The sequence below is a fragment of the Haliotis cracherodii genome, unplaced genomic scaffold (assembly GCF_022045235.1).
Source record: "Haliotis cracherodii isolate W230 unplaced genomic scaffold, xgHalCrac1.p SCAF_26, whole genome shotgun sequence".
NCBI lineage: Eukaryota > Metazoa > Mollusca > Gastropoda > Lepetellida > Haliotidae > Haliotis > Haliotis cracherodii.
Genome location: NW_027266282.1, coordinates 2,820,732 through 2,833,158, shown reverse-complemented (window position 1 = coordinate 2,833,158; position 12,427 = coordinate 2,820,732). Strand labels below are relative to the sequence as shown.

At 42.5% G+C, this 12,427-nt stretch overlaps 1 protein-coding gene across 1 annotated transcript; it reads left to right on the top strand.

Moving 5' to 3' along the window:
• Positions 1 to 3,758: 3,758 nt before the first annotated feature.
• LOC139473025 (endonuclease G, mitochondrial-like) lies at positions 3,759 to 8,042 on the top strand. The gene is made up of 3 exons (XM_071255530.1): positions 3,759 to 4,359; positions 5,840 to 5,952; positions 6,929 to 8,042. The coding sequence occupies exons 1-3, from the start codon at positions 3,817 to 3,819 to the stop codon at positions 7,203 to 7,205; spliced, it is 933 nt and encodes a 310-aa protein (XP_071111631.1). The 5' UTR covers positions 3,759 to 3,816; the 3' UTR covers positions 7,206 to 8,042.
• The last annotated feature ends 4,385 nt before the right edge of the window (positions 8,043 to 12,427 follow it).

Here is a 12,427-nt window from a genome sequence, read left to right as displayed (position 1 = left end):
ACACCCCTTGTGAAGAATAAGCACGCCCCACAGGGATTATGGTATTTCCCTGTGCTGACGTCATGATACTATCGGGAATGCAACACCTTCAACTATGGCCAAGCCTCTGTCGTTGCGAGTTATGAAATACATAAAAATGAGAGTTAAGATGATTATATAAGGAGACATAAATACAGTGTATAGTGTTATTATCTGTAGATATAACTGCACTTGATTTAATTTGAACCCGAAGGCCATGGAATGCTGGAGAAAGCCAGGCGTAAATATTTTTCTTGTAATTAGACATCATAACATGACACTGGAAAAAACGTATTTGTCATTAGTTACTTTTTTTAGAGGTGATTACAGGTGAGATTTGAATTCAAATCGAACTCATGCCACTTCACTCGGTATATGGTCTCTGTTCGCTCATTATCTTCACCTTTAATTTCTTCATGGTTTAATTGAGGTAAATGTAAAATTTAAAACCTCTCATTGGTGTGTCATGACATTACGGAATTAGTTTAATTTAAGCAGAGATACACGGCGTGCCATATAGTTCTGCTTGCGTCTCCTAAAGCGTAGTCTGTCTCCCAGACCATAGAACATAAAATATAACTCAAACTCATGTCTAGAATGATTTTGCAAGTCTACGTTGCCTCGATCATCCCCAGCCTGAAATAAAGGACTGTTCTCGGCTCCATTTGGATTTCATTTTATATTTAGTAGGTACAGATTTTTAAAGAAGAGAGTTTCATTTCTGGGACTTAATTTACGTGAGTCTACTCAATGCTGTGTACCTTATATTGCAAGTAGTGCATGGAGCCAGCTTATTTGTTAGGAGACTATCTTTTAGATTTACGACCGCTTGTAAATAATTGAAAATCTTGAACATGTTCCACACCCCGATCTTTAATTAGTGCTATGACGGCCGTAACTCGCATACGTTAAAACAGACAAATAGCTTGACAGACGGACAGACAGACTATTTGTATAAAGACCAATTGACCCAATGTACAAAATACATTTACATTATATCTAATTTCCTCTGAGCGTCACCTAATTGATATTTATTTTCGTTGAGAACACGCACATGAGAAATTTTGCACAATTTATCATATTGTATCATTGTTGGAAAAATGACAGTCTGTATTATATACAGCAATGTTTGGCGTATGAAGCCACTTCATGGAAAGGGTGATCCGAATTGACGACTTGGTTGATTTCGTGTCATTGCCAGACGACATTGCTCAAAGAATCAATCTCTGGAGTCGAGCTCGGCGCGGCGGTAAACAACAAAAGACAAAATTGAAAACGGCTACGCTAGAAAGTGCTGATTAATAAAAGATGAAAGAATTGATAGTTATTTTTTTCTGAAAATTCTGTAACACCGAGGATTATTGACTATCTTATATCAGATACTATGTGAAAGAAATAAACAAAAGTGTACTAACAAACGGATTTTTTAAAGGAAAGCAACCCACCCACCCGTGCACCAACTCCCACAGCTTTTCGCTATGTAGCATACTAACTGTTTATAATCTGATAGTTTTATTTTACGTCATCGAATTTATACTACTTTCGTAAAAATTCATTTCAACTATATCTCATTTAACAATATTAAAATGAATTGCTTCGCGGAATATTTGCAATTTTGTAACACTTGTATAACTTGTGATAATTAAACGCATCCCTTCTTTACACTAAACGCATCCCTTCTTTTCACTAAATGCACCCCTTTTCACTAAACGCATGGATCCGTCCTTTTCACTCAATACTCTTCTTTTCACTAAACGCATCCCTTCTCTTCACTAAATGCACCCCTTTCACTAAACGCATGGATCCGTCCTTTTCACTAAATACTCTTCTTTTCACTAAAGGGGGCACGGGTGGCCCAGTCGTCTAAGGCGCCGTGCTTCGCTGTGCAGAGTTGCGTCCCTCGGGCACGCCAGAAACCTATGATTGTGGGTTCGAATCCCGGTTCGCCCCGATTATGTTTCTAGGTTTGTCAGCACCATATCCGTGCTCGTGGGTTTCACCGAAGTGGTAAACGTCTGAGACCTGCACCACTTCGGGCTTTCCTCCCACATTAAGCTGACACGCCGTGATATAACTGGAATAATGTTAAAAGCGGCGTTAAACCCAACTCACTCACTCTTTTCACTAGACGCATCCCTTCTTTTCACTAAATCCACCCCTTTTCACTAAACGCATGGATCCGTCCTTTTCACTAAATACTCTTCTTTTCACTGAACGCATCCCTTCTTTTCACCAAATGCAATCCGTCTTTTCACTAAATGCAATCCTTTTTTCACTAAATGAAGTCCTTCTTCACACTAAACGCATGGATCCGTCCTTTTCACTAAATACTCTTCTTTTCACTAAACGCATCCTTTCTTTTCACTAAATGCACCCCTTTTCACTAAACGCATGGATCCGTCCTTTTCACTAAATACTCTTCTTTTCACTAAACGCATCCCTTCTTTTCACCAAATGCAATCCGTCTTTTCACTAAATGCAATCCTTTTTTCACTAAATGAAGACCTTCTTAACACTAAATGCATGGATCCGTCCTTTTCACTAAATACTCTTCTTTTCACTAAACGCATCCCTTCTTTTCACTAAATGCACCCCTTTTCACTAAACGCATGGATCCGTCCTTTTCACTAAATACTCTTCTTTTCACTAAACGCATCCCTTCTTTTCACCAAATGCAATCCGTCTTTTCACTAAATGCAATCCTTTTTTCACTAAATGAAGACCTTCTTAACACTAAATGCATGGATCCGTCCTTTTCACTAAATACTCTTCTTTTCACTAAACGCATCCCTTCTTTTCACTAAATGCACCCCTTTTCACTAAACGCATGGATCCGTCCTTTTCACTAAATACTCTTCTTTTCACTAAACGCATCCCTTCTTTTCACCAAATGCAATCCGTCTTTTCACTAAATGCAATCCTTTTTTCACTAAATGAAGTCCTTCTTTACACTAAACGCATGGATCCGTTCTTTTCGCTAAATGCATCCCTTCTTTCCTGAACAGATGCACCAGAGCTTGGGTCATATGATACCATGTCTACAGCCAAAGATGCGCACATCTGTAATAATACCACCGACGTTATTGTTTCATTTTAACGAAACGTTTTTCATCATGCTTGTCACAAGACTAGTGGAATCTGGAGGACCAAACTGCTGTCGAGTATGGATGTAACTTGGAAGACTGAGCGCAATTGAGGGACGACCGTGACTGTGTGTCCCAGCCATTGACCAATGGTTCGTCCAGCTCGACATAACATGTCGTCGCAAAAAGAACTGTTGTATTTTGTTTGCTTGTTCGTTGTTTAACGCCGCACATAGCAATATTCCAGCTATATGACGGCGGTCTGTAAATAATCGAGTCTGGACCAGACAATCCAGTGATTGACATCATGAGCATCAATCCACTCGATTGGGATACGATGACATGCATCAAAGTCAGTGAGCCTGACCACCCTATCCCGGTAGTCGCCTCTTGTGACAAGTATTGGTTGCTGAAAACCTATTCTAACCCGAATCTTCAAGGGTCTCAAGAGAAAACTATGACATTTCTTACTACAGCGTTCACTGACTCACTTGCCGTCGTAAACACAAACTTCGAACCACAGCATGCACCATTTGTAAGAATAACACATGACAAGTACAGTAGCATTATTCAATTAAGGCCGACAAAGCCGAAACGTTGAAAAATGTATGCTGTATGGAAAATAGTATCTAGTGGGATTTCCCCCGGAAGGAGAAATCTAACTTCTATTTACAAATATTACCCTCATGTTTGTTTGTGAATAGAAGTTACAGACATGTTCCGAAAGTGTATGATTCCAATAATTTCATCAGTATCTCTAGGAATTGGTGGTTTGGTTGGCGCAAAGTTAGAACGATGTAAACAATCTCTAAACGTGGAGGGAAAATCTCTGCCAGCCTTTCCATCGGTTTTGGCAGCGAAACTAGACGATGTAACTACCCCCGTACAAGAGGCCGGAGGGCGCCCGTCATCTGTCTTCCCCGTGAACAGATCCCAAGAGATCATGAGATTCGGTTTTCCTGGATTTGACCAAGTTCGTACCTTCGATAATTATGTGATGTCGTATGACAGACGCAACAGGAACGCTCACTGGGTGTTCGAGCACCTCACGCCCCAAAACCTCGCCTACGACGAATCAGTGCATCGAGGCAACTCCGAGTTCAGGGAGGATACGTCCATTCACCAGTATTTCCGATCTACAAATTATGACTACAGAAGGACTCGCTATGATAGAGGACATCTGGCGGCAGCGCAGAATCACAGAATCTCACAGAACGCTTTGGACCAAACTTTCTTCCTTAGTAATACATCCCCTCAGGTAGGCAGGCGTGGCTCACTAGGGACAGGTCTCTGCCTCAGCACAACTCACCGAGATAGGAGATAACATACGTCTTCTTCTTCTTCTTCTTCTTCTTCAAACATATCAGTTCTTGATTCAGTGACCGGTTGTCAGCAATCAGACACAAAATTGACATTCGATACTCATTAATTGTATTGTTTGGAAATGGACATTTGCCGTGCTTATACAGATTTGAAACAGCATAACATTCAGATGAAGACCACTTCCGTTGTGTAGTGGATGGGACGCCTGCCCGGAGAGCGGAACGACGGTAGTTGGATCCCCGGCCGCCTCATACCAAAATAAGTTTAATAATAATATATTTCTTGTTACCCTGCCAGACGCTCGGAATACAGGCGCTAAAAACAAGGACTGGTCGGTTCGGAGTCAGTATACTGTGTATGAGTGGGGATCCATGTTTTATTGCGGCATGGTATCTCACTGGGCTAGCATTATAAATAGAGATTATTATACGAGCAATTTTGGTCACACTGATTTTACAGGAAGGGTGCCAGCATTCTTGTATTTCCTACACGTGTTTCTTAATATCAGCATGTCATACATGCGAATGTAATCATTTCTTTATTACCAATTATTTGAGCTGACCTTTAGAAAAATGCTCTGATCAATTTTTGAATCTTCAGATATGACGTCGTTTCTAGTGTGACGTCATTCCGATTTTATGTAACAATAAGATTCGAATGACGTTAACAATGTCGTCCGGATAACGTAAACAATACACTGGTGCCCTTGAATTGATATTTGCTCATGTGCACATCCGATTTTTATGAACTCAGTCATAAATAGGCATTATTCCGGACTAGTATAATTAGGCGGCATGCACCTCGCTATGTAAATGTAATAATCTTGAACGCGACATAAAAACCCATTTCACCTCACTAGCACGTGCAGAATGTAATTTGAACGGCTGAGGTGAGGTGAAATGGGGTTTAATGATAAATAGCGACGTGAATGCACGTGTGTGTGCTTGTGACAGCCGGACTAATGCCGATGTTTTATAGTGCTAGCCCACTGAGAACCAATGCCGCAGTTTAACATGAATATCTAATTCTGACACATTATACAGACACCGAGCCGACCAGTCCTTGTTTTAGCCCCTTAATGCCGAAGGCCAGGCAGGGCAACAACAAGTACCATATTTTAACGTCTTTTGGTACGACGCGGCCGGGGATCGAACCCCGACCTTCCGCTCTCTGGGCACACTGTCTACCACTAGACTACAGAGGCGGTCGCACGTACGAGTGATGACAGGTGTATGTAATTTTCGCTACCCTTCATTCGGACGATTTGTGTACATATTGATTACCCGATCTACGAACAGTCTTATGCCTATCTTTACCAACACGTGTATGTATCACGCACTAATTCTAATATTCAGAGCAGACCAGGGCAATACCGAATGGTCAGTAACTTGTACTTTGTCTTTCCATGTATGAAGGTGGGCGAAGGTTTTAACCGCGGCCTGTGGAATGACCTGGAGAAGTACGTCCGTGCCGTGGCGAGGAACAACAAGAACGTGTATGTCTGCACGGGGCCGATGTATCTTCCCCGGTGAGTCCCATTACTGCAAGACACAGACGTGTCGAACCATCGCGGAAGTTGCAATTTTGATTGTCCCCATTGACTTGGCGGAGTTCATACATTTTTATGGGTTGATGAGGAAATTCCCGCCTTGCACGTACAGAATAAACCAACATGGTTGTTACAACATACCACTGTGCACCGAATGTGCTGGTATTATAGTCCCGTTTTGAAAGTTATTGTAACATGATTTCTTGGCAAACTTTCCCATTTTATCGGCTATGCAGCATACAAGCACCCCTGAGAAAATTGGACCGTTCTGCTCATACATATTCAAAGTGTCACTTGGTTTATGCATTTTAACGATTCCTATTGCGTGGATCGATGCTCATGATGTCAATCACTGGATTTCTGTTTTTTTTGCTTGTTGTTTAACGCCGCACTCAGCAATATTAGTCGCCTCTTACGTCAAGCATAGTCGTCTTTTACAGCAATCGTGGGTTGCTGAAGACCTATTCTAGCCCGGATCTATACATGGTGAAGGTACGGGGTCTAGTGGTGTAAGGTGCCGCGATTTGCTGTCCAAAGTTGCGTCTCTTAGAATACTGTGGTGGTGGGTTTGGATTCAGGATTCGCTCTAATTAGGATCCATTTTAGTCCACACCCATGCTCGCGAGTTTCGCCAATGTTTTGTGAATCCTTTTAAGTTCATTACTTGGGCCTACAATGCTTAAGCTGACAGTGTGAAATAAAGCGGAATGTCTGGTCAAACAGCATTCCCAACATAATCTTCCCATCCCAGATTGTAAAACGACCAGTCGCTAAGTAAAACTGCCTATGCCAGTACACATCAATAATGCCTGTTTGTGCAGCAGTCTTCCATTAACCACAGGTAGCAGTGCGTTTAGCTCCGTTACTTGACATTCTAAAGATGTTCCTGCTCATTAGCGTTGATGCAGTGTAGCCGGTAATCAGTGGTAGTCATGAAGGGTGTCCTATGTTCCAGCCTGGAGTCTGACGGGAAGGTGTACGTCAAGTACGAAGTCATAGGAGCCAATCAGGTGGCAGTTCCCACTCATTTCTTCAAAGTGATTGTCATCGAGAATCTAAATGGTCAGTTTGAACTCCAGTCCTACCTCCTGCCCAATCAGATGCTTCCAGCGGACACGCCTCTCAAGAAGTACTTCTGTCATTTAGATTCCATTGAGAGGTCAGCCGGACTTCTCTTGTTTGACAAGATTCCCAGGAACATGTTCAGGAAGATTAATGGTGTGAAGCAGTGAATGGCGAACATGGGTAGTTCAGAGCCCTAGAGTACAAGGTGTTTGTGTGTGTGGTGTTGGGGGTGTTACAGGATGTATAGTTTGATGTGTGACTTTGTGCCAAGTACTTGGAGGTGATTGTTGCATGTTTTGCAACCAAAAGCAGCAGTGATGTTCAGCTAGAACATTTCGGGTGACTCTGCCAAAAATGTGGGTGACATCACCACCAGAATGGTCACAAGGCTGAAACCAATAACCCTGCACCATCGTAAACTTGCTCTTCAGTCTCGAGTTCTGAAGCGATTCAAGTGTTCATATCTTTCACAAACTCTCTGATCGACCTGTTTAATGTTAAGTGCGACCTGGACACATTCTTGTTTTGAACTAACACAGACACTTCTGAACAAAAGTATAAATGTGTGGAAATATAGTTATCCCACAATCAATATTTTACAGTTTGGCATGCTGTGAAATAATGTGAACGGTGTAGAGTTAACAAGATATCGCGAAACATGCCTCGCATTGCAGGAGAAACAAATATTGTGGTCTGTTCTTGCAGATGGCGTGTATTGAAATATGGATAAGTCAACGCACGCGCACGCACGCACACACACACACACACTGAAAATATAATGGTTGCTCCCTTAGTTAACGTTTTTCGTGAAATTGTTCAACATCCAGGTAAATTAAGGAGGAAATAAGTTCCGTCATTGCTAAGTGGTGTTTAAGTAACAATTCAGTTAGTTATGCCTGACCAAAGACAAAGGAGCCATCGTTTAATATAATTAAGAACTCCTCGGGCCATATTTATTATATGAAATATGGTCAAAATGAAGTATTTTTCAGTCTATCTTGATCTCAAGTTCAGTGCTTGGTGAGTGTTCAACGCATCATATACTGTATTAATAAAATATTTTTTAATAAAAATATGTGTTTAGCGTCAATTAGTGTGTATGATTGGGCGTGCGTGCGTGTGCGTGTGCGTGTGCGTGTGTGTGTATAAATGGGCGTTAAGAAAAACACTCTAAACAATCAAAAGTACGTCGTACAATTATTGACCAAGCCAGTTGATGTATACCACGCCTTGGTCATCACAGACTGGGAGAACACCATCTGTATTCACACCCGTGAAGATCCGAGTTCGGGTTCAGCAACTCATGCTTGACGTAAGAGGCGACTAACGGGATCGGGTGGTCAGGCTCGCTGACTTCGTTGATGCATGTCATCGTATCCAAATTGCATGGCTGGATGCTCATGATATCAATCACTGGATTGTGTGGTCCAGACTCGATTATTTACAGCTGGATCATATAGCTGGAATATTGCTGAGTGCGGCGTTAAACAACAAACAAACAAACAAAATACAATTTTTTTATCGCGACATGTTACGTCGAGCTGGACGAACCATTGGGCGATAGTTCATTCAGTGTTTCCGTCTCGAATGCCAAATGTGGCAATCCTTGGTGTGAGACGCCATCATCAACGGGGACACACCTGCAGTTTCACACGCAGTTTCATTACCACGAGGCGGCTTAAGAATCTCCTCAGTGTAAGGCAACATTAGCTTAATATGTTGACAAGCTAGGCCAATGCTGTTATTGCATTTTCTGCCCATGTTATGTCGTGCTGTTTGCTGTCATCTGTATTGTGACGGATGGAATCCGGCCTCATCTTCGCCGCTCAACCTGCGCAGCTTATTGAGCTTGTACGTTGTTGTAATCTCACCGCGACCAGTTTGTGGGCTCAAAGACTAACAAGGGATTTGGGAGAGTCCGGCCATTACTGGGCTGTTATTGTGAAGCACGTGCAAAAACCAGCCCCACTCCTCATCAACTAGAGGCTGTGCGGAGGCAACTCGCCCCCGCCGAGATCACAGAATTTGTCACAGAGAGTGTCATTTGTGATCTGACATGCACAAAATCGTTCCATCTCAGATTTAAAATAGTTGTTGAATATTTACAGCATTGACCGAGCTGCGTGATATTTTAGATGAGTGAATATCGCTCAGCGATGCAGTGGGACGTCATGCCGTTATGTTAATTACTCTTTATGTATGGCTAACGGGGAGCTACTATTTGACACTGAGATACATGTTGACAGTAACGCTGAGACCTAACAATCGGTACACGTTGGTAATCAAATAGGAGCACACACTATTAAAATCATTGTACAGTCATTGGAGATGTTATTGTTTTCTTGCAAAGGACATTCTTGATATTTCACATTGCAAACATTAAAGAATTCAAAACAGCAACTGAAGTCAGACCTGTTTTCTCCACCGGGGTTTTGCTAGTTTTCTACGTTCATAAATGGGTTGTTGGGTGATTACTCCACACAGTTCAGTATGTTCAGAGGCTTATGAATCATTATTGTCTTTAAAAAACGCATTCATTGCCAACAGTTAATCATTTTTTTTTTCAATTTCAGGTAATGCGCTACACACGACTACTGTGTTTGGTGGTTTCTTTCGATTAAGATAGAGCCCTAAAAGTCAAGTGTTCCCTTTTGGGGAAGGGAAACTGTGTATCGGCAGTCATGTTTATACCGGCTGTGACAAATGTAAAGACGCAGTTCACGTTCAACGAAAAATGTGGAACAAAAAGTATTTTGGCAGAGGCTGCAGCTTTTATCAAGGTCACCCTCGTATCTCGCTGCAAGTGTCGTCAAGGTCACCAGTCTCGCTCTTATGCCGCTGCAAGTGTCGTCAAGGTTACTTATCACCCTCGTATACCACTGCAAGTGTTGTCAATGTCACCAATCTCTCTCTTATGCATCTGATGTGTCGTTAAGGTTGCTAATCACCCTCGCATGCTGCTGCAAGGGTTATCAAGGTCAGTAATCTCTCTCTTATGCATCTGCTAGTATCGTCAAGGTTACTAATCACCCTCGCATGCGGCTGCAAGGGTTCTCAAGATGAGTTATCTCTCTCTTATGCCGCTGCAATTGTCGTCTAGGTTACTAATCACCCTTGCATGCTGCTGCAAGGGTTGTCAAGGTCAGTAATCTCTCTCTTATGCCGCTGCAATTGTCGTCTAGGTTACTAATCACCCTCGCATGCTGCTGCAAGGGTTCTCAAGGTCAAAACTCTCCTCTTATACCGCTGCAATTGTCGTCTAGGTTACTAATCACCCTCGCATGCTGCTGTAAGGGTTGTCAAGGTCAATAATCTCTCTCTTATGCCGCTGCAATTGTCGTCTAGGTTACTAATCACCCTCGCATGCTGCTGTAAGGGTTGTCAAGGTCAGTTATCTCTCTCTTATGCCGCTGCAATTGTCGTCTAGGTTACTAATCACCCTCGCATGCTGCTGCAAGGGTTGTCAAGATGAGTAATCTCTCTCTTATGCCGCTGAAATTGTCATCTAGGTTACTAATCACCCTTGCATGCTGCTGCAAGGGTTCTCAAGGTCAATAATCTCTCTCTTATGCCGCTGCAATTGTCGTCTAGGTTACTAATCACCCTCGCATGCTGCTGTAAGGGTTGTCAAGATGAGTAATCTCTCTCTTATGCCGCTGCAATTGTCATCTAGGTTACTAATCACCCTCGCATGCTGCTGTAAGGGTTGTCAAGATGAGTAATCTCTCTCTTATGCCGCTGAAATTGTCATCTAGGTTACTAATCACCCTCGCATGCTGCTGTAAGGGTTGTCAAGGTCAGTAATCTCTCTCTTATGCCGCTGCAATTGTCGTCTAGGTTACTAATCACCCTCGCAGGCTGCTGCATCGGTTGTCAAGTTTCTAGGTTTTCAGATGTTCTTGTGCGTCCGGGAACTTACCTGTGGTCTTGCAGCAAAGCTAACAGTTACATCAGTTTTTGTCATGACACAGTTGTGTCAGGAATCAAAATAAATGTGAAAATCGCAATAGTAAGTTTTGTCAAGCAACATGTGGTAGTGTTAGCCTGGTGTGTTACATATCACAATGTTCCCTTCACGTGACTGTCTGGATTGATTGCAGGCCGCTGTCGCAAGGCAGAAGTACTGCAGTGCGGAGTCAGGCAACGCTCACTCTTCCTGCAAGTTGTGTAAGTGACGGGTGCTACCAGTGGCGCAGGACATGCTCTCCGTTTTGATCATGGCAGTCGAGAGTGAACCTTGATTCGTCAGCAACATCGGCAACGTCGATTTTCCCAGTGCTGACGTTCCCTACACCGCTGACGCCTCTGATTCAAATGCCGTGCAGTAAGTTGTGGGATGACACGTGGACATCGTACACTCAAATGCCATCTGTACAGACGATTTCGCACTGTCTCCAATATCCGGTCCACACTCTGCCGATGGCACGTAAACGTTCAGCATGTTGCAATTGTTGCATAATCGATGATGTTGCTCGCCTAATGATTAAATGTATTTTATAAAGGGTCTTTGAGCGTTTCGTTCCAAGAAAACAATATGCGTCTGTTCACAAACGAGGCTGAATGAAAATGGTAAATCTGGCATACCGCCCCTGTCCTAATGTCATAATATTGTGTTTCGGAGCTTGATTTCTTTGGAAATGTTCTTGCCACATAAATCACTTACTTTCTTTGCCTCAAAACAAAATATCTGCTACTTTCTTTGCATAGTTAAATCAGTATTCTTCCTTGTTTTCTCAAAATCTTGAAGTCGCAGTCGTGTTTCACAGCACAATTCTGTCTTTTTCTGAGTTTTCTGATTTAAGCCTTTAGAGGACAGCCCCAGCCAAGAAGCGCATCATATAAAGAATAACTAAACAGATCAACCAAGCAGTGTTCCAAGAAGATGTGGCAGAACAGCAGCTGCCTCGACAGTATTTCACAAACACAAAGCACGAATGACCATGTTGAATACAATCCTTTCTGATGTACTCAACAAGCATTCTCCAGTTGAGAGATGAAGTCTCACCATCCATCCTGAAGAGAATTAAACAATCTAAAAGTAAAGCTGAGAAACTGTGGTGCAAATTACAGTTAGATGTTCACCGTAAGCAATACAAAGCGACCAGGGACAAGCATAAATATCCGAGAGGAACTACAGCAGATTTACCAACTTCCTACTGAAGACAGTAGCCTCATCCTGCCTACAAAGAACACTACCATTGACCTTTTTCACACTTCGCTTCTTCCGGTTTGAAAGCGTGGCTTGGAGAGCAGAAGGTGAAGGCTGGATAGCACATGAAACACATGGAGATGTCAACAAGCTACGCAATAGGGACAAACTGTGATAATTTAACCATCCCGGTACATTTATCGTAAGTATTGAACATTATTCTTATTCTTATCATTGACA